Source organism: Cetorhinus maximus, chromosome 6 (genome assembly GCF_964194155.1).
Source record: "Cetorhinus maximus chromosome 6, sCetMax3.hap1.1, whole genome shotgun sequence".
Classification (NCBI taxonomy): Eukaryota; Metazoa; Chordata; class Chondrichthyes; order Lamniformes; family Cetorhinidae; genus Cetorhinus; species Cetorhinus maximus.
Window position 1 is genome coordinate 107624764 of NC_135884.1, and position 23821 is coordinate 107648584.

The 23821-nt window shown below is 39.8% G+C and overlaps 1 protein-coding gene across 8 annotated transcripts in view; it reads left to right on the plus strand.

Moving 5' to 3' along the window:
* rpgrip1l (RPGRIP1 like) overlaps positions 1-23821 on the plus strand; it is a 300654-nt gene that overhangs the window by 33915 nt on the left and 242918 nt on the right. For 6 of the 8 annotated variants that reach the window (XM_078544267.1, XM_078544272.1, XM_078544269.1 and 3 more), the window contains exons 2-4: positions 10054-10141; positions 13760-13904; positions 20907-21205. In XM_078544267.1, the coding sequence (XP_078400393.1) occupies positions 10057-10141; positions 13760-13904; positions 20907-21205 (529 nt within the window). In that variant the 5' untranslated portion in view covers positions 10054-10056. The remainder of the gene's footprint in view (positions 1-10053; positions 10142-13759; positions 13905-20906; positions 21206-23821) is intronic. The other 2 variants (XM_078544273.1, XM_078544275.1) reach the window with 1 other exon arrangement.

Genomic DNA, 23821 nt, shown 5'->3' on the forward strand with positions numbered 1-23821 from the left:
CATAGCAAATACACATCATTGTTTTAATTATATTTTTGTTTTGTGCATCTGTTTTCTGGTGATGGTATCTCTTTGTCCGAACTCCCTATAACATGGCTCCATTGCTTTTAATTTTGTAGATTAACATAGACTGTTGCCCTGTAACTGAAATAGGCATTTTCAACCCATTGGTGGTTGTCATTCCTGTTACCACATGGGCTAAAAGAAGCATTCTTGCCTTATTCCCAGGAGTTTTAAGCTTGTTACTGAACCTCATAATTTGTATGAGAAGATAAAGGACTGTAGTGCAGCGTAATGCTGATCTTTGCAAGGAAAGGAGTATTTAGATTGGTTAAAAAAAATACATTAATGTTTTAACTACAGTTGCAAAATTTAGTTGCTATTCTTATCCAAACAAATTCATTTTTATTATTTTAGCAGTTTTTAATTATGAGATGTGGCCTGTAATTCACCAATGATTTGCAGGCTTGTACGGTAATTTCTTAAAGATATGAAACAAGAAAGCTTATAATACAGTTTGTGCAGTCATTTTCATCATTTTGGCAATTCTGAGTGATTTGAACGCAACTGTAAGGTAGCTTATTCATGTAAATAAAGAACTAGAATTTGGCTTAATCTTTGGCTTAATGGGAACATTTAGGGGACAGTGATCATTGTCCTATAAGATTTAGGATTACGGTGGAAAAGGATATTGGTCAATCCAGAGTAAGGATAATCAACTGGCACAGAGCAGACTTCAATGGGGCAAGAACGGAGCTGGGCCGGTTAGACTGGAACCAAAGGTCGGCAGGAAAAACAGGAGCTTAACAATGGGCTACCGTCAAAGGGGAGATGGTTTGGGCACAGTCAAGGTATGTTCTCTGAAAAGGGAAGGGTAGGACAAACAAATCCGGAGCTCCTTGGATGACAAAGGAGATAGAAATTAAGTTAAAGAAGAAAAAGTGTGCTTATGACAGGCGTCCGGTAGCAAATACAATTGAGAACCAAGCTGAATACAGAAGGTTTAGAAGGGATGTGAAAAAGCAAAGAGGGATTATGAAAAAAGACTGGCCGCTGACATAAAAGGAAATCCCGAAGTATTCTATAAGCACATTAGTAGTAAAAAGGTGCTAAAAGAAGGAGTAGGGCCGATTAGGGACTATAAAGGGGATTTACATATAGAGGCAAAAGGCATGGCTGAGATGTTAAATGAATACTTTGCATCTGCCTTTACCTACGAGGTAGATGCTGCCCAGGCCATGGTGGCAGAGGAGGAAACTCAGTTATTAGAAGGGTTTAAAATTGATAAGGAGCAGATATTGGATAAGCTGTCGGTACTTAAAGTTGATAAGGCACCGGGACGGGTTGAGATGCATCCAAGAATATTGAAAGAAGTGAGAGTGGAAATTGCAGAGGCACTGGCATTTATCTTTCAATGTTCCCTAGATTCGGGAGAGGTGCCGGAAAACTGAAGAATTGCAAACATTAGGCCCTTGTTCAAAAAAAGTTGTAAGGATCTTCCCTGCAATTACAGACCAGTCAGTTTAACTTCGGTGGTGGGGAAACTTCTAGGAACAATTATTCGGGATGAAATTAATAGTCACATGGAAAAATTTTGATTGATTCGGAAGAGCCAGCTTGGATTTGTTAAAGGAAAATTGTGTGCAACTAATTTGCTGGAGTCTTTTTGAAGAGGCAACAGAGATGGTTGATGAAGGCAAGGCCGTTGATGTGGTGTATATGGACTTCCAAAAGGCGTTCGATACAGTGTCACACAACAGACTTGTGGGGAAAGTTATAGGCCATGGAATAAAAATGGCAGTAGCAACATGGATACAAAATTGGCTGAGGGATAGGAAACGGAGATTAATAGTTAATGGGTATTTTTGGGGTTGGAAGAACGTTTGTAGTGGAGTTCCCCAGGGGTCAGTATTGAGACCCTTGCTCTTCCTGATATATATAAACGATCTAGATCTTGGTGTGCAGGGGACAATTTCAAAGTTTGCAGTCGACACAAAACTTGGGAGAATTGTAAACTGTGAGGAGGACAGTGTAGAACTTCAAAAAGACATTGGTGGAGTGGGCAGATATGTAGCAGATGAAGTTCAATGCAGAGAAGTGTGAGGTGATACACTTTGGTACAAAGAACATGGACAGACAGTATAAAATAAAAGATACTATTCTAAAGGGTGTGTAGGAGCTGAGAGACCTGAGTTATATGTACATAAGTCATTAAAGGTGGCAAGATAGGTAGAGAGAGCTGTTTCTAAAGCGTATAGTATTCTAGGCTTCATTAATAGGGGCATAGGGTACAAGAGCAGGGAGGTTATGATGAACTTATATAAGACACTGGTTAGACCTCAGCTGGTGTATTGTGTACAGTTCTGGCACCACACTATAGGAAGGATGTGAACGCATTGGAGAGAGTGCAGAAGAGGTTTATGAGAATGGTTCCAGGGATGAGACACTTCAGTTATAAGGAAAGATTGGAGAAGTTGAGACTGTTTTCCTTGGAGAGGAGAAGGCTGAGAGGAGACTTGATAGAAGTTTTCAAAATAATGAGGGGTCTGGACAGAGTAGATAGGGAGAAGCTGTTCTTGCATGTAAACGGATCGAGAACCAGAGGGCACAATTTTAAAGTTTTGCACAAAGAAGCAAATGCGAGGTGAGAAAAAACTTTTTCACACAGCGAGTAGTTAGGGATTGGAATGCACTGCCTGGAGGTGTGGTGGAGGCAGGTTCAATTGAGGCATTTAAGAGGGCATTGGATGATTATCTAAATAGAAACAATGCACAGGGTTACAGGGAAAAGGCCTTTTGGAAACCTCTGTGTCTACCCTGTAAGTCCCTTCAGAATCATGTATGTTTCAATGACATCACCTCTCATTCTTCTAAACTCCAAAGAATATAGGCTTGTACTTGTTCAACGTCTCTGCTACTTCCTTATTCTTCATGATCACTTCTCCTGTCACTGCTTCTAAGGTATCGACGTCGACTTTGGCTTCTCTCCTGTTTATATAATGAATCATCTATGATGGTGTCTATGATACATGTAAAAATCTTGAGTTTTCCTTCACAATACCAAGTATGCTACATCTACTAGCTCCCCAATATCTACCCTACTATTTACGTCTTCAAAAAACTAATACATTTGTCAAATATGATGCCCCTTTCATAAAACCATGTTTACTCTATCTGATCGTAATATGATTTTCTAGTGCATTAAGACTTCCTTAATAATTAATTTCAGCATTTTCCCGATGACTGTGATGTCTGACAGGCTATCTGACCTCTGGTTGCTATTCAAGAATGAAGGGAGAGAGAAAACAGGAGAGTTACGTTTGCTAACTTCCAATCCATTGAAACTTACTTGAATCTAAGGAATTTTGGAATATCACAACCAGTCCTTCCACTACCTCTGCAGCAACCTCTTTTAGAACCATAGGCCAACGGCTTCTGAAGACTTGTTGGCTTTTAGTCCCTTAAATTTTTCCAATTTTGTTTTCTGGTGATATAATTAAATTAAGTTTTTCACTCCTTTTCACCACTTGGTTACCCTTTATTTCTGGTGTTTAATTTGTATCTTCTACTTTGAAGACAGCCACAAAGTACTTGTTCAACATCCCTGTCATTCCTTATTCTTCACAATCACTTCTCCTGTCACTGCTTCTAAGGTATCAATGTCTACTTTGGCTCCTCTCCTGTTTATATAATGAATCATCTATGATGGTGGCTATGGCTAGATACATGTTAAAATCTTGCCCTTTCCTTCACAATTTACAGAGAGACGAGAATGATGGATAGATTTACCCAAAGGGAAAGCAGGGTAAATGCATTTATTTCTCTGTATAACTACTGCTTAAAAGACATTGGCTGTGTCAAGACTTGATCAAAATGATAGAAGAGTAGATTGCAAACATTTTTGGTGCCAGATTTGAATTCACTTACACTGCATAGCGTACAGTATGAAGGAATATTTAGTTTTATTACTTACAGGAAATAATGCACAATAGATGGTAGCTCTATTCTCCTCCCCTTAACAATTTTCTCTGCTCTTCGCTGGTGTACAGGTCTACAGACGTCACAACTTTGCCTGTATGGGCAATATTCTTGTGTAAACCTTGAAATTAATTGTCGGCACATTACCGGACTGCAAGGGGTAGGCAGGAGCATCTCAACTGAGCTAATTCTTGGTTTACCTGATGTGTGTATACTTGCATTTTTTGGTGCAGGAAATTATTTTCCACACTTAGACTTGTCTAAGGTGCTTTGGAAAGAAAACGTTTTGGAAGCCCTGATTTAGATGAATTATTATGAACTGCAACATGATAAGACCCTTCTGTAGCACGGATATGAAATGAGCTTCACGGTGCCACGCTGTTGATCTGGAAGGCTTTCCTATGGTCTAATGTCTACCCTCTTAAGGGAGCAGGGTTCTTAAACATTCTGAAATATGAAGTTATTTTGGGTTCAGTAATTGTAGTTGATAAAGTGTAATGATCACCTACAAATGAATAAGTAACTGAAGGATGACAGTAAATCCAAAAGGAAAAGTACTGCAGGTGCACAAGTATTTTATCATGAGCTCTTGGGCTAGATTAGGATGTCAATGACTAGTAATCATTTATGTTTTAATAGACTTTTGAACATCTGTGTAGTAGATATAAATTTGTTCGTGCTTTACAGGAAATGTTCAGCCTAACTATTTTCACAATTTTTCTTGTTATTCAAATGATCATTATCAATAGACACTTTGATACTGTTGCCAGAGACCTTCTGGATAAATCCCACATAGTTGTTAATAGCTTAAAATTTTACTGGCTACGATAATTTACTCGAGGGGAATAATATCGTCATGCCGTACAGGAAGTTTTATGTGACTGTTTTTGAATGTGCAGATCAAATGTACAAGAGTCTGGCTGCCAGATTTAGCAGCACAGTTTTACTGCACTTAGCCTGTATAGAAGTCAGGCTTGCAAAGTAATCCAAAACGTTTTCTGTGGAAGATTGCAGAATGCCCCATAATTTTCTAGTTAAGCACTTGGTTTGTCGCTCAAAATGATCATAGGCCTTTCCTTGCTTAAAGCTTTTCAGTGAATATTGTTGAGTGCTAAGTCACATAGCATATTACACCACTTGTGTCAAAAGAGTCCAATCCCAAATTGTTGATTCTAATCCACTTTTTGAACTGAAATGTGGTCAATGACCTTAAAAACAACTTGCATGTAGTATTGCACAAAAGCTTACAAGTAGGTAAATAAATCTGAGTCTGTAAACAGTAGCTTAGTGGAAAATGTGACAGCAGAATGTCCTGATCCTGTGCACAGTTTACAAATCTGATAATTCTTGGGAAGTTATAATTCTTTAAAGTTTGCCATTTGCAATCAGTTTGGAGATGAAACTATATTCCATATTCAATTGGAAAACATAATCATAGTGCAATAAATTGTAACTTTAAATTTTTTAGAGCAAACGTCAGAGCTTCTTCGAGGGCATACTTGAGCATTTTTTTCTGTGTAATTCATACTGATTTAATTTAAACTGTATTGATCATAATGGCTTGTCAGATTTGTCTTACTGTATGGATCCAACCTCCCCTGCTTTATTTCCATGTCTGCGCATCCACCAAAACCCCTATATTGCCTATGCTATGACCTTTCATCATGTGACTGTGATCTTTTATGCCCGCCCTTGCTCCACCATTGATATAACTTCGAGATCTCAGCCATACCCTCTGATCTTCCTCACAAAAGCAATTGAACTTTCTATCTCTGTTTTTAAAAGCCTTCTAAAAACCCATTTCTTTGACATCTTCACTCCCCTCTCTACACTTGCACAAAGTTCATTATTTATTCCTTTCTTCCTCTTTGCACATTGTGGAATAGTTCTCTACATTAGATCCACCATATAAATGCAAACTATTATTGTTTTGTGGACCTCTTACACTCAGTCTCAAGCTGGAACTTCAGGAATACTATACCAACTTCCAAGGTACAGCTGCTTTAGCTAAAATTCAATCTCTACCATTACTAAAAAAGCCTTTAAGAATAAAGAGCTATTTATTTAACCCCACTCTCCTGCTCTTGCCCCAGAGCCTGCAAATTTGTCCTTTTTCAAGTATATATACAATTTTCTTGTGAAAATTGCTACTGAATCTCCATCGTCACCCTTTCAAGCAGTGTCTTCGAGACCATAACAACGCCCCACAAAATAAATTTGTCTTATGTTTTCTTGGGTTAATTTGCAAATTATGTTAAACCTGTGTCTTCTGGGCTACCAACCACCCACCAATTTATTTATTTACATCCATGAGGCGTTGTGACATCAGCAGCAGAATTATTTTCAACCACGATCAGTAACCTCGTGGCCCGGCATACCCCCTACTCTATCATTTCCATCAAGCAGGGGAATCAACCCTGGTTCAATGAAGTGCAGGAGGACATGCCAGGATCAGCACCAGGCATACCTAAAAATGAAGTGTCAACCTGGTGAAGCTACAACACAGGACTACTTGCATGTCAAACCATGTAAGCAGCAAGCGATAGACAGCTAAGCGAACCCACAATCAGCAGATCAGATGTAAGATCTGCAGCCCTGCCACATCCCCTTGTGAATGGTGGTGGACAACTATCCCCATCACCATGAGTACAGCATATCAGTGCAAAAGACAAGGCTAAAACATTTGCAACCATCTTTAGCCAGAAGTGCCGAGTGGATGATCCAGCTCTGCTTCCTCCCAAGGTCCCCAGCATCTCAGATGCCAGTCTTTAGCCAATTTAATTCACTCCACGTGATATCAAGAAATGGCTGAATGAATACTGCAAAGACTATGGACCCTCACAACATTTCTGTAATTGTACTGAAGACCTGTGCTCCAGAAATAGCCGTGCCCCTAACCAAGCAGTTCCAGTGCAACTACAACACTGGCATCTACCTGGCAATGTGAAAAAGGTATGTCCTGTCAACAAAATCAGGACAAATCCAACCTGGCTAATTACAGCGCCAATAGTCTACTCTTGATCATCAGCAAAGTGATGTAAGTTGCCTTTGACAGTGCTATCAAGCGCCACTTACTCAGCAATAATCTGCTCACTGATGCTCATTTTGGATTCCACCTGGGCTGTTCAGCTCCTGACTTCATTACAGCCTTGGTCCAAAAATGGATAAAAGAGATGAATTCAAGAAGTGAGGTGAAAGTGACTGCCTTTTACTTCAAGGCAGCATTTGACTGAGTGTGGTATCAAGGAGCCCTGGCAAAATTGAACTCAATGGGAATCAGGGGAAATCTCCACTGGTTGGAGTCATACCGAACACAAAGGAAGATGGTTGTGGTTGTTGGTCACCTCAGTCCCAGGACATGCTGCAAGAGTACCTCAGGGTTGTGTCCTAGTCCCAACCGTCTTCAGCTGCTTCATCAATGACCTTCCAACAATCATAAGGTCAGACATGAGGATGTTTGCTGATGGTTGTACAATGTTCAGCACCATTCGCAACTCATCCGTTACTGAAGCAGTCCATGTCAAAATGCAGCAAGACCTGGACAACATTCAGGTTTGGGCTGATGTGGCAAGTAACATTCATGCCACATAAGTGCGATGCACTGACCACCTGACTGAGAAAATCTAACCATCTTCCCTTGACATTCAGTGGTATCAGCCCCATTATCAACATTCTGGGAGTTACCATGGACCAGAAAATGAACTGGACCAGCCATATAAATAGAGGAGCTATAAGAGCAGGTCAGAAGTCGGGAATTCTGCTGCGAGTAACTCATCTCCTGACTCCCTAAAGCCTGTCCACCATCTACAAGTCACAAGTCAGGAGTGTGATGGAATACTCACTGCTTGCCTGGTTGACTGCAGCTCCAAAAACGCTCATGAAACTTGAAACCATCCAGGACAAAGCAGCCCGCTTGATTGGCACCCCATCACCACCTTAAACATTTACTTCACCACCGATGCACAGTTGCAGTAGTGTGTATCACCTACAAGATGCAATGCAGCAACTCACCAAGGCACTTTCCAAACCTGTGACCTCTACCACTTGGACAACAGATGCATTCATTATTTTAAATACAACAAAAATGCTTCTCTTGAACTCTCAACATAATATAAACCTTGAACACATTTGCTGAATTACATTTACATGGTGACACTAAAACACAGAGTTGGAGTAGGCTGCTCTTCCAACTGGCCTCGCACAAATACATCCTGTATGAATTCAGTTACAGAATTTTATTCCAAATTTTTTGATGGTGTACTGAAACAAAGCTGCATTTAATATCAAAGGCAAAATACTGCGGATGCTGGAGGTCTGAAATAAAAACAAAGTGCTGGAAGTGCTCAGCAGGTCTGGCAGGATCTGAGGAGAGAGAAACAGAGTTAACGTTTCGAGCCCAATATGACTCTTCTTCAGATCCAAGGAAGAGCCGTATTGGACTAGAAGCATTAACTTTGTTTCTCTCTCTGCAGGTGCTGCTGGGCCTGCTGAGCTTTCCCCACATTAAATATAGCCTGCATTTCCTTTAACTGCAATTATAGTTATCCACTAGTTTGTGTGGTCTGTAATAGTTAGATCAGACTTTTATCCATTTGGCTATCATGGACATAGCTCAACAAATTGACACCCATGCCTGTGTATTCAATATATATTAACATATTAAATCCCTGTTTGTAAACAGGAACAAGCCACAGACTTAATAATTATAAATGTTGAACTACATAACCAGACTGGAGAATGGAAACTCGAAAAAGTCACAATCAAACTGTACAGTGCTCTGGTCAGTCTGCACTTTGAGTAGTGCATTAAATTCTAGTTCCAGGACACAAGGCTGCAGGGAAGAGCCATGTGGCTTACTGTTATTGTCAAAGGGCTGGACTATATATATAAAAAAAAGACTGGAGAGACTTTGGGAAACAAGTCAAGTGAAAGATGATCATATCGAGATATATATGAAAGTTAAATAAATGGAAAAAATATTACTTTAAGAATATTACTTTAAGCTCTATCATGAGATTAGCACGGGTTTGAACTATCAAAAGGTAAAATTCGAACTGCTATCAGGACATTTTTGTTCACCAAGTGTTAAGTATATGGAATAGGCTTCCAGGAAGAATAATGGAGGTAAAAATCTTGGAACCTTTTAAGAAACAACTGAATGCTGAAATGGAGGACCTCCTAGCAACTTTTTAGCTGGGTCAATTAAGATGCACCAAAGGCCTTCCTCATCAGTCAGTATTTGTGTTTTAACATCATATTCAGACAACCTATCGAGATTGTAAGTTGGTGTATTTTTGAAAAGGCTGACAATTTTCACCACAATTTTTGTTCCTGTGTAGCTCCAGTCCATGTTAATTATTCTACTTGACAAAGTTGATCTGGAAAGTATCAAGAATCTAAAATGTTTCTGTTACCACAAAAATCCATTGCTGCTAATAATATTATGTCACCAGCAGCTCTACTTATGATTACGTGATAAATTAACTGCTTTAGTCATTAAAGTGTATTATTACTGTGAGCAATGTGATTAATGTTTGAAAATAGTTTTTTTCATGGAAACAATATTTGTGTGTTATTGCAACCTTTAATTACAATTGCCAATTACTGTGTAAATTTCAACACTGGGTGCATATTTTTGACTTTGCAGGAGCAGTAGCATGAGGTAAAACATCTTGTAAAGGAAGAAACACCTGGGTTGGCAAATATTTAACAAATTTACTTGAGTGTAAGTGCCCAGATGTGGAACAGGTGGTAAAGTCTTTAAAGCTGGAGTTAGTTATTTCATAAAGCAGAACAAAGTGCTTGTAAGCTTTGTATCATAATTTATCTGAGTCACAGATGAAAAGTTTCAGACAGCGTAAGGATTAAACTAAGTTTTTTTTATCACCACTCTGAAACATTCACAATATGTTTTGATTACTTTAATAACCTCAGCTTCAAAACACAGATTCTCTCTCAGGAAAAGCCATAAAAGTAAGATGACCCCATCTGTTTAGCGATAAAATCCTAAAATGTTAAGGTACAAGGCGTGGATTAAAAAACACTCAAATGTAATTTGTCCTCTTTCTTTCACAGACCATGTCGGGCTTAGCTGATGAGACAGCAGGAGACCTCCCTGTGAAGGATGTAGGCATGAACCTGGCTGGAATTGGTGGATTGCAAGGTTGGAGGCACCTGCTAGTCATTACCACAACATACTTTGATCAGTGTATCCATTAGTTTTACTTCATAATCTCTTCCTTTTATGGTATCAGTGATCCAAATGGTCAGGGCTTACTGATTAAAGCCATTATTGAACATCAGCTGGTACTGATTGTACCCTTCAATGCCTTGTGCAAGTAGAGATTTAGTCTTGTTTCATGATTCTATGTCTCTGTAACATCCTGTTACCATAAACAGAAGTCATTTTGATCGCTATTTTAAAACTTACATTTCCTTTCTTCCCTTTTCTGTTAGGGAGATTTTGCATGAAAAATTTTAAGAAGACATTTTACTTAAACTGATTCCATATGGGATCCCGATATTGTTGAATCCTTATTCACAACAATCTGCCTTGAACAACAATGGAGTCAATATTGGGACTCAGTACTTTAGATCAATATTTTTTTGAGACCTGTTGCTTGGCCATACATTTCAATGTGTGGTATCAACTAATTTGCCTGTGATTGTTGTTGCTGTTGTAAAAGGAAAAACAGACAAGTTTTACTAAATGAATCTCAAGCTTTGAGGGATGAATGAAGTGTGAAAATCCAAAAGAACGCGGAGCTTAACCTTAACAGAATTTCAGCTTTTGAGGAGGTTCGTCATTGAAATGCAGTTCAATGGGAGGCTTCCTTTCTTAAAACACATATAAAGAGAGGAAGGAGAATTTGATTCTTGCCAGATTTTGATGTAGATGGGAAGTCAGACTATCTAAATTTTTAAATTAGACACACAAGGATCGTATTGTGGGCAACTGTTGTGATGTGCCAGAGTACAAAATGTGGATCATAATAGATCCTCCATGTTTGAACACACTGTCCTGTGTCAAAATATCAAATCTGTTGAGCAAGTCTCTTGAGTCTAATGAGCCAAACCTCATTATGCGTGCTTGGCTGAGAGCCATATACATAAAAGGATTATCTGAGTGGGAGTTTGTTTGGACAGCTGGAGAGAACTGTTGACTTTGTTTGATTGACATCCCTGTGTGGTTACAATAAGTTATTTTTTTGAGATTTTTTTTGTCAATGTCCCATTGGATTTTACGGCTTCTGGTGGGGAAGGGAGGCAGACCGGGAAGTGTTTAGCCCGCTCATTCCCCCCCTTGCTATTTCAGCACGTCGAATCAGCCATCAGCTGGCCAATAAGTGGCCAATTAGCATTGTGAAGGGGGGGGCCTCTGCCCAATTGGGTATCTAGGGCAAGATGTCTGGTAGGAATGGGGTTAGTCCGTGAACCAGAAGTTGGTTACGACCACCAATTTAAAGATCCCCTTCCATCTCACTCTCTTGGCTTAATTGTTATGTCAGCCTATAAAAACTGAAGAAATAAAGTCTACTAACAGCCAAACACTGCCACCTTCAGCAGCAGACTCTGCTGCTACATGCAGCCATGGTCCTGTTTGCAGGCCTTTTCATCTGCCCTTGTGCCGCCTCATAAATGGTGTTATTCACTCTCAACATTTTTCCTTTGTGACTAGCGAAAAATGAAGTGGGCACGAAATAATTGCAATCACTGAGCTTTTTAACAAGCTCGGTATCTTTTTAAAAGGGTAGACGGGCTTCCTATTTTGACACTTGCTCGCCTTCCTTATTATTGGAGTTTGGCGGGATGATGTCAGATTGCCAACAAATGTCATCTCGCCATATTTTACATAAGCACAGCGGGGTGGCCAACCTGATATGCGGCTGTAAAATCCAGCCCATTGCTACTATGGAGTTCATTGGTTCTGTACATAAGGTATGCTAGACGAATAGGCATCACAAGAATAGGTGGAAAAGTTTCTGTAAAGACAGAGATGGCAGCAAAAAGCAGTCATGATCCATATTGGAACAAATAACATTTGAGGTCTTGCAAAGTAAGTTAGTCACTGGATCAAAAAATAGGACTTCAAGAGTTACTACATTGGAGGCAACAATAAGAGGTGGGGGGGGGCAGGGATTCCTATGCTGGAATGTGTAGTCTCGGGATGCACCTGATATTAGGCCTCGGGGATTGTTTAAGTCAGACAAGCAAACTGTGAACACCTCTTGGGTGTCCTGTGTGATGCCAGCAAAGAGTTAGAATTTTGGGCTGTTGCAATTTTGACAGCAGCCTCATGTAAGTGCTTAAAGGGGAAGGGAAAATTACTGGGAGGAGTCAATTGGAAAAGAAGACGATGAAGAAGGACAAGCAGCAGCAAACCATGTTATAATTTAGAACCTGGGGAGGATTTTGCGCCTCCTAGTTGCACAATCAGGTAAGTTTTTTTTTAAACTTGCCTTTTGGTAGTGACCTCGAGCTGTCCCTTTACAGGTTAGGCAACATGGAGACTGGTTTTCCTGAGTTCAGTTTGCTTGCTCCAACTGCACTCTGAGGAATCCAGTTTTGCACAGGAAGCCTCAGACAGACATAAGACTCCTAGCACCTATTTCTGTGCTTGTAGCAAAATAGTGACTGGCACACTTCCAGCTTGTAATAAATGCACCCTTTTTGCCTGCCATATTAGAAACCTAGGAACCTGTTTAGTGCCTGAAAAACCGATGTAGTGACATTGAATTTCTAGCCATGATATCCAAATGGCTTCATGTGTCATGTACTGGGCAATTTAGGAGAGGAAAGGTTGACACCTGGCAATGTCGTTGGAGCAGGAGATGAGCATCCCAATTCTTAGGGCATTGGAACAAGGGAAGATAATAAGAGGCTATAAGATAGTGAAAAATAAAGACATACTTGTAGAATGGGAAAGGTATATCAAAAACTGAAATGATGAAACAAGGAAACAAGATAAGGGTCAATATTGAAAAAGATCGGAATCTAGATTGAGTGGTATGTGTGTGCATTCATGATACCACTGGAGTAGAGCTTCATGATGTCAGGAAGGGAATTTCAAGAAAAGGTCTGCTCTAGGTGGCCTGTATTATTCAGTTTTCATTCTCTGCAGTAAATCTCACAGACTCCAATCCATAAACGACACAGCTGTTGATAAGGAATTGCTAGATGTAGATGTTGCCTGGTGACTTACCACAAAGTAACACAGCCGCACCATATGTTGTGGCACCATCTTAGCACAATGCTGAATTGCTGATTTTTAATTTCCTTGTGTGAAAGGAAAACTGAAGATATTTTTGAAATATTTTTTCTTAGCTTTAAAACTTAAATATTGCAGATACAATGTCCTGTGCACAGACGCAGTGAGTTAGTTTGGAAACCTTACAATACCAGTTTAAAACACAAAATGTCAGCCATTGCTGTATTAATCTACTATTAATTAGTCTTTATTTTTCAGTAGGTTGCTGGATGGCAATTACCCAATTGTCCAGCCCTCTCTTGATAAATACTATAATAATTGACTGTCTAGATCATTTTATTGCACTTTTCCCTATGCCATACTATTAACTGGAATAATGTACAATAAATCACCAAAACAAAGCCAGACCACTGAAGTCAGGGACAACCACTAACGAACTCAAACTGTCATGGGAATCTCTCAATTAGAGAATACCTGTGTTAATTTTGAAATATTGAAACTGAGTGTAATCAGCTGCCCTATTGTACAACATGTAATTATAATATGTGACTCAATATTTATTTCTAATCACAGAATCATCTGGTGCACAGAACACTAGAGCTCGTCAAGCAATGTCTCGCATCTGCCGTGAAGAGCTAGAAGATCGCTTTCTTCGGCTACACGATGAAAACCTTTTACTCAAACAACATGCACGAAAACAAGAGGATAAAATTAAAAGGTTGGAATTCCTGTTAATTTCATTTGTTAATGATTAAAATACTCTTTTCTCTCCTATCAGCTATTTAACAAATGCTAAGTATCTGTCTTGCTGTTAGGATCTTTGAAAACTATTGTCTAATGTGTTACATTATCAAGAAGACAAATGAAGATATTTATCATTTAAAAGCTTTACTTTTGCAACTTCAACCTTTGTAGTGTCTCCTTTCCATTTTTTTTCTGAAAATAACAAACCTATGCTGGGTTATCTTCTATGAGAGCTAGAAATCGAGCAGAACCTCTTTCAAATAGCCATTTTTCACATGTGGGCCCAGCATGTGCAGACAGGTTATTTGATCATTGCTGACCTATTCTGTTCCTCACCCAATGTCCACATATGCATATTTGTCAGCAAGGACCACTGCATGGAAATGAGAAGGAACCTTGGCTGTTTTTTTTTCCTCTCCCCTTCCTAACCCAGAAGCAGCAAGACTTTTGTAATCCTCAGTTAACTGGGCACGTACTGTGGATTGAACCTTGAACCTTTCTAGGTTGTATGGCTTCAACTGCCAATTAAAACATATGCTTCTCATAGCCAAGTTGGTATACTTCCAGTGTCCTTCAAAAGAATATAAAATCATTGACTGTATACCGGATGTGGGCAAAAGAGTACTGAGTGCCTTACCCAAGTGACCAGTATTCATGTGAGAACATTGGGGTTGTCAGGACGACCACATTCAATAAAATGAAATCTTTTTGTATCTGGACAGTAATGTTGCATGCAAGAACCACAGGGAAACATTTGAACAGAACTCAGTTATTATTTGGTGTGAACAGAAATATCTAAAATAAGGGTTTGGATAAAATTAAATATTACACAATAATCTGATTAAAGCTATTCACAGTTGCCTTTTTAATTAAAGAAATATTTGAAGGCCTCAAACTCCCCCAGAAACTGGACTTTCCCAGAGCTGTTACATTGTTAGCTTAATTCAAAAGAAGTCTTTCGAGCATATGTATTCCACCCACTTCTGAGGATATATTAGTACCATTTAGTAGTTGAGCTTCTGGAATATTTATGGCTTCCAGCAGTTTGTGCTTAAGTTTTTAAGAAGAACAGAGTTCAACATGTTTATTCAGAATAGCCTATCTGCTTTTATAAAATTACAAAAAGGACAAACTACTTAATGCACACCTGTTCTAACTTCTGTTTTATGTTGTATAAACTTTAGAAACCTCATTAGGGGCTAAATTAAAAACCAGAACCACAAAGGTAATAGCTTCTGGATTACTACCTGAGCCACAAGCAAATTGGCATAAAGTAAATAAGATCAGAGAGTTGAATGCATGGCTGAAAGATTGATGAGGAAGAAATGGATTTCGATTCATGGGCCACTGGGCAAAGAGGGAGCTGCACCATTGGGATGGTCTTCGCTTGAACCACGCTGGGAGCAATGCCCTGGTGAATCGTATAACTAGTGCTGTAGAGATGGCTTTAGCTGGTTAATATGAGGGGAAATTTAGAAAGTTAACAAGGAAGGACAAGGCAATAGTGCAAGGTAGTGATATTGAATCTAATCTGGGAAATGTGAGCTTGTCCACTTTAGTAGGAAGAATAGGAAAGGGGAATATTATTTAATTGAAGCGAGACTACAGAATTCTGTAGTACAGAGGGATCTAGCTGTCCTCGCACATGAATCACGAAAGTTAACATGCAGGTGAAGCAAGTAATTAGGAAGGCAAATGGAAGGTTGGCCTTTATTGCAAGGGAGATAGAAAATAAAAGTAAGGAAGCCTTGCAACAACCGTACCATGGCGTTGATGAGACCACACCTAGAGTATTGTGTACAGTTTTGATCTCCTTACTTATGGAGGGACTTGCATTGAAGGCAGTTCAGAGAAGTTCACTAGGTTGATTCCTGGGATGAAGGGGGTTCTCTTAGGAAGAAATGTTGAGCTGATTGGGCCTATACTCATTGGAGTTTAGAAGAATCAGAGGTGCTCTTATTGAAACATGTAAGATTCAAAGGGTCTTGACAGGATAGATGCTGGGAAGATTTTTCCCCTCGTCGGAGAATCTAGAACCTGGGGCACGGTTTCAAAATAAGGGGTCTCCCAATTAAGATGGAGATGAGGAGGAATTTCTTTTCTGAGGGTCTTGAATCTTTGGAATTCTCTACACTAGAGATATGTGGAGGCTGGGTCACTGAATATATTCAAGGCTGAGTTAGACAGATTTTTGATCTACAAGGGAATCATGGGTTATGAAAGGCAGGCAGGAAAGTGGAGTTAAGGCGACAATCAGATCAGCCATGTGGCAGAAATTTCCCCCTGTCGGGGTGGCTGTGCGGGGTGGGTGGGGACAGGCGCGAACTGGATCGGCGCCCCTAATTGGGATGCGCCACCATTTTACATGGGTGGGCCAATTGAGGTCCACCCAGCGTGACACACGCCCGAAGCGCTGAGCGCTCCCTGTGCAGGCGAGTGGGATTCCCTGAGTCGGGGCCTGCGCTCTTATGCGCATGCGCGCAAAATCTCCCTGAGGCACGGAGCTGCTTCAGGGAGATTAAGTTCGGAATGAACGTTTTTATTAAAGACAAAGAAAAATTATTTAGACATGTCCCCTCATGTGACGGTGTCACATGAGCTGGGACATGTTTATTAAATGTCTGAAATGTTTTAATTTAATTAATAAACCCTTCATGAAACCTCATCCCGCCTGTGGATGAGGTTTCATGAAAAATGTGAAGGCTGCCTGGGCTCTTTGCCTGCCCGCCAACCTTAAGGTTGGACAGGCAGCATTCTTAACTGCTTTAATTACTTTCTTAATGGCCTTAATAAGCCTTTGACGGTTTGCCGGACGCGCAGCTGGAACTGAAAATCTTAACGAAGCGCTGTGACGGGACGCCTGCTCGACGTCACCGCACGTCATTTTACGTATCAGCGAGCGGGCCCCGCCTCTGCTCGCCGACCCGAAAATTCTTCCCAGGGTCTTCTTGAATGGTGCAGCAGGCTCAAGGGGCCAATGGCCTTCTCCTGCTCCTATTTCTTAAATTCTTGTGTTCTCATTAAGCTGAGAGAGGCAGAGATCTTTCCCCATTATAATTTGAAAGATTGGGTTAATTTACCAAGTAAGAGCAAATGATTTGAATTTTGAAGCAAACTGCGGTGGTATAGTGTTATTGTCACTGGACTAGTATTCCAGAGACCCAGAGTAATGCTCTGGGGACCTGGGTTTGAATCCCGCCTTGGCAGATGGTGAAATTTGAATTCAATAAAAATCTGGAATTAAAAGTCTCATGATGACCATGAAACCATTGCCGATTGTCGTAAAAACTCATCTGGTTCACTTATGTCCTTTAGGGAAGGAAATCTGCCGTCCTTACCTGGTCTAGCCTACATGTGACTCCAGACCCACAGCAATGAGATTGACTCTTAATCACCCTTGTTCAGAGTGCATTTAGGGATGGACAATAAATGCTGGCCTAGCCAGTGAAGCCTACACCCCATGAACGAAAAAAAAGAATTATCACATCATTGCAACTTTTATTATTTTAAAAATGTTAACTCTAATTAGTTATAAAGGGAGTCTAATTTGCACTAGTTTTTAAATTTTTCCACAGGAAGTGGGCATCGCTGGCTAGGCCAGAATTTATTGCCTATCCCTAATTTCCCTTGAGAAGGTGGTGAGCTGTCTTCTTGAACCACTGCAGTCCATGTGGTACGCCGACAGTGCTGTTAGGAAGGGAATTCCAGGATTTTGACCCAGCGACAGTGAAGGAAGGGTGATGTAGATCCAAGTCAGAATGGCTTGGAGGGGAAACTTGCAGGTGGTGATGTTCCCATGCATCAGCTGCCCTTATCCTTCTAGGTGGTAAAGGTCGGAGGTTTGGAAGGTGTTGTCAAAGGAGTTTGACAATTAGAAAGTGTTAATCAGTAACACATGTGAGACACAGAGCATGGGTATTAAAAGAAATAGAGTGCAAATATAATGCCTTTCTTAATCTGATTACCACTTGTGTTTTGCATATAGTAATCAGCATATTAAGATTTCCTTACAGCTGTGCATGTGTGTGAGTGGGGAACGCATAATTGGTCAGACAGAGACACAGAAAGATACATGCTCAAGAACCTATCAGGAATGACCAAACTCAATGTTAATGGAGATTCTTTAGAAAATAACAAACGTGTGCTGCTAGGCATGGGATCCCTGTACCCAATTTTGCCAGGCGTATGTCCTGCCCCTCCCCTCTCTGCTGACAGGCAATATAAATTTTCCAGTGACCTCAGATTTGGCTTTCACAGTCCTACCAATGCATGGTATTGCATGTATGGGGTCACAATGCATGGTGGTTCCAGACTGAGGGATCCAAATGTGCCAAAATTCAGCAACTCCACTGCAGTACTGTCAATCTCTGGAATGCCCATCCCAGTTCCCAAAGTCCCTTCACAGGCACCACCGAAGCTCAGGGCCATCGTATAGTTTTGCCAGATTTCCAGTGCAATACTAAAGTGCAGGATATACCCATAAAAGTACTGCTAAACTCCATAGCCTAACCACTGTAGGACAGTATTATGCTTGGGGTTCCCCAATCTCCCCCAATAATTTTGGTAAAAGAGCAGTGGAAGCCATAGAGAAACAATGTAAACAGCAGTTATGCCATCTATTTTAGGTTTCCACCAATCCTTTGCTGAAGTAATGACTGGAGGTTACAGGAGAATCCACACAGAAGTTAATACTGCAGGCATCTGTCTCCAAGTAGCACATCTTGCACACTGAGTTTTACCAATTGGGTGGATGATCCAACAACTGAAGGAAATTTGTGTTGCTGGCACGCACATAGGGTGATGGGACTTTTCCTTGAATTTTATGGGCAACAGCAGTCCTGTTGATAGCAGCCCACCCCAAAGAGCTGCTGCCCCAATCAGAGGATCAGCAGCACCTCCAGGAGCATTGGCCACTACTGAGGCAGTAGGCAAAAAAATCTTTTAAAAAAAATACAGGGCCAAGTATTTGAGAACCTCACTAGGAAAATTGCTAGGACCACGAGGGCTCCCTTCCCTGTCTGTCATTTAGCTGGCAGCTTCCTCACATGACAGGGGATTGCCCCACCTTTGCCAAAATGCCAACAGCACCATAAAACGGCCCCTAACTGAGCTTGTATTTATGGAAATTGGCTGCCCACCTCCTTGGCAGGAAGCCTGTCCACTTCTGGTCTCGCTGTCAGTTCATGCCCCGGCAACGGGACAGGGTCCAGGAGCCAATCGGACACACCTTTTACCTTGCCTCCTAGGGGCTGGTAAAATTCAGCCCCATCTTGCTGTATGCGGTCAGCTTAAAATGGGAGGGAATACAAATGAAATATATAGGTAAATAAATAAATACAAAAATGAAGGCTGCACATTTGCAATTTTCGTAGAATAGTGATTTTTAAATTTTATTTGTTAATCAGAAAAATATCCAAGCAAAAATATCCAAGAATGCGATGAAAAGATATTACTCAATCAATAAACCACTGCCTTAATGAAATTTTATACATGCTATAAGCATCTTGATGCTCTGGGATACTATGAACAATACCACAGGAGAATCAATAGCTGCAAAAGAAAACCATGCTCAATGTCAAACAATAACATTACTTTAACAAAGCTGTTGTATCTTTAGTTAACCTCTTTACTGATAATAACATTATTTGCAGGGCAATTTATTAGCTGTGAACAATGTTGAGTGTCCAAGGAGTTAAACACTAATAAAAAGTGTAATAAATTTTGCCTAATCCTGTGAACTGAAATTTTCATTACCCAAGCATTTATTCTGAAGTTCTTTGCATCTACAAGCTTCCTAACTATCCTTACAAAAAACATCTCTCAAAAAAGAGGAAGTGTTTAATTATTTTTGTTTCAAACTTAGTTGATGTTTGGAGGTAATTCAGCATATGTTTTCCTTCTATCTCCTCTGATGTATATAAATATATTTGGTTTCACTGTTTCCCACTTAAATCCGGCACTTGACATACACCACATCATAGCAAATCACCCACCTTAAACAAATAAACGGATACATTGTTTTATACATGTGACAAGCCCAGTGCAAAAAGCAGGGCTTGTTATTAACCAGGCACAAAGTCTTGGTGTTAGAGATGTGAGACCAATTTTGTGGGATCTGCAACTTGTCCTATTCATCAAAGCCACCTTTCCTTTCTTTGTGTGCCAAGTGTTTTCCATTCACTGATATGCATGTTTTCTGTTACTCTATATTATTACATCACCCTCATGTGCCCTTTGATAGACTTTTGTTCCCAGTTAGTATTTCACATCAAAACTGGATGGAATCAAAGGTACAGTTGATCAAATGCCAACAGTAAATTCTGAGAGTATTTAAAAAAAAAAGATGAAAACCATGATGGCCTGTCTTGAATTTAAAATCAAACTGTGTCTGAAAGTCATTATTTGTTCAAATCTACTTTTTCAATTGTTTCATTTAAGGTTGCAAAGCAAAGCTAAAGATAGGAACTTATAATTAATAATGTGTTCCATATTGCTTGGTTTTTATTAAGGACCACCTAAACTTTATAGCATCATATGCTTGTGAGGTTTTAAAGTCTAAAATTCTTGACACTGTATGTGGTACAGTAAAGGGGGCAAACACAATGTTAAGGTATGAGTTTCAAACCTTGCATTCCTCCAACACCCACTCCTTGGAACTATTCTTAGCAACTTATGGTGTGCTCCATATATAACTTCCTTTGATTTGTTATTCATCAAGCATATGGAGTAAGTATGTGTTGCCTGTACAGCGAGCTAGAATGATAAGCCCTAGGAAACTGCTATTTGTCAGTGTTATAAGGCAGATTGCTCTTCTATGGTTTTGATTAACTTCAAAGCACTTTTCACAGGCAGTAATAGTTATTTCAAAACCTGAAATGTATTATTCACGTTCCACACTAGAGTCTTTAGTAGTGTTTATGCCCTTTTCAACAGAATAGTTTCGCTGACTTTTCATATTCTTTTCCTGTTCTGTCAGGATGGCTACCAAGCTAATTAGGCTTGTAAATGACAAGAAGAGGTCTGAGATGGAGAATGGCGGCACCAAGCGGATAGGCAGGGACATTGAGATGGAAGAAATGATTGAGGAGCTGCAGGAAAGAGTTTGTGAACTGGAGAAGCAGAATGAAGGGCTGAGGAATCGACTGGTAGCTGCTAAACAGCAGCTCCAAGTACAGGGCCGTAGAAACACACCGTACAGTTATGTACAATCACGTATAAACACTGGCCTCCGAAAAGTTCATGAAGTTGCCTTTATGCAAGAGAATCTTAAAAAAGGTATAAACAAAGCCCAAATATGTATTTTTCAGTTTTTAGACTATATCCTACTCTATAGTACTTTGAATGACATTTACCTGAAGATATTATTCATGCATTTTTTTAATCAGCACACATATTAAACTTACAGTAGTGCACAGTTGATACATGTTTTTTATGTATAGTTAAGAGCTAATTGAAACCCACTTGTTAGCATATTTTTCTAGCACGATTCATTGTTAAGATGTTCAGGTTCTAAATGTTAATTTCAATATTCAACCAGAACTGTGTTTGAAATGTAGCCTTTTTTCTCTTTGAACAGTAAGAACAATAATGATACTACTTTAACAAGAACTGATGCTTGTTTGTTTCACCTGTACAAACATAACCAGCTCAGCTATGAATACTGTTGAACATTCAAGGAGCTAAGATGTTTTATGTTTCACACCACTCACATCCTCTACCTTTCACTTGCAGATTCCTCACATTACAGAAACACGGTCTAAGAGCGAAGGGTCAATATTTGTACCATGACTGCACAAACAATATATTCCTAATCGTTTCGCAGCCAAAAATTTTAATCATTTGACCTGGAACAGCACAAAAAGGAACATTTTCTAATAGTGTCTAAGTTCAATCTTGTACATCAAAGGAAATTCAGTTTTCAGTGCCTAACTAAAGCTACAATGTCTCATAGTTAAATACCTCATTTTTAATTTATATCAAAAACAGAATTACCTGGAAAAACTCAGCAGGTCTGGCAGCATCGGTGGAGAAGAAAAGAGTCTCTTTTCTTCTCCACCGATGCTGCCAGACCTGCTGAGTTTTTCCAGGTAATTCTGTTTTAGTTTTGGATTTCCAGCATCCGCAGTAGTTTTTTGTTTTTATATTTAACTATATGACATTTCAACCCTTTGGGCAGGATTTTTCAGTCAGCGTGCAGGGGCAGGCCCGACATGCCGACGCGTAAAATGGTGCACAATGACATTGGGCATGCGTCCCGACGTCATCGCACAGTCCCGCGATATTTTGTTCAGCGGGCGCGCGTTGAAGTCGGCTGTGCACCCGTCGATATGTAAACGACCTATTAAGGCCATTGAGGAAGTAATTGATGTAATTATTAATGCTGCCCGTCCAACCTTAATGTTGGCAGGCAGGCAAAAAGGCCAAGTGGCCTTTACATTTTTTAGGAAACCTCATCCACGAGCGGGATGAGGTTTCCTAAAACTTTTATTAAATAAAAAAAATTTCCGAGACCTAAAAACATGTCCCATCTCATGTGACACGGACTCATGAGGCACGGAACTGCCTCAAGGAGATTGAAGCGCTCTTTCACGCGCATGCACAAAAGAGCGCTGGCCCCGACTCTCCCTCCTAGCGCTGGGCACTACGGCTTGCGTCTTATACAGAGCAGGCCTTAATTAGCCTGCCCGCGTAAAATGGCTCCGCGACCGCCCGTTCCCGCTGAGCCCACCCGCCGCCTGAAAATTTCAGGCCTTTGTCTACTACTGGATATTCAGATGCATTGTTAATGGGCTAAAGGATTGCCATGAAGAAATTATAATAGGAACCTATAAAATCGAGGAAGGATACAGAAAAAAAATGTTAGACACTCCTCTCTGTGTCGCCTGAAATATTTTGTGATCTGGTAGTGTAAGAAAATTGGCAGCAGAGGCCAAGAGGACTGCCACACCAAACTCTTGACAATTAATGTACAGAATAATATCAAAACTGAGCACGTAACTGGTAATAGGCAATTAGCATTGTGACAGACTATTAAACTCAATGAACAATGCTTTATTATGAAGTCAATATCTGATTGAATCCAAACCAACCTATTATTGAAACATAAGTGATCAGTAACATTCATTCAGAATCTAATTACTATAGCATAGCTACGTGTAAGAATTCTGATTTTTCTAACTTTATTAGGAACATTTGACAAATAAATTCTGAAAGGCTTTCAAATACAGGCGGTACACCTAGAAAAACCTGGCAGTTTCTCCAAATGGAAAATCTGTTTATTTAATCATAAAGTGGAGACATGAAGTGCTGTAATCAACAGAAACAGTGGCATGTACAGGAAAATTTCTGTATTGCTCATGAGTTTCATCACAAGTTGATGTTAATCTTGCCGCACTTAGCTTTTATCTCTTAGATCACAATGAAAAAATAAACTTTACTTTCACAATTGTTTAGGTAACATAGTTTTATTTAAATATTTCCAGATGTGCAGAGGGTAGTTTTAGCAGTCCCTTCTATAGAATTATCATCTATTGTGAACACTTTCATTTATGCCAGCGAATTGAAAGTAGGTTTAAACCCTAATATAAATTTACAGAATACAAACATTAAATTTCGGTAATTAGAGTAGATAGATAAATTCAATAATTATATTGTATGACACAAGTACCTTTTTAGTACTGACTCGAGATGGAACTGTAGTCAACTGTTAACATGCCAAATCAACTGAGTAGTGGTGGACTAACTGTGGCATATTGTATCAATTGGGCAGGAAGTAAAATGCATGTTAATGTTGCCTGAGGGCCAGTAGCATCCCACAAGCATCAAGGTCAAAAGCTTAGGGTGAAAAATAAAGAAATCGGGTTTACATGGGTAAACCAGCAGGATACTAAG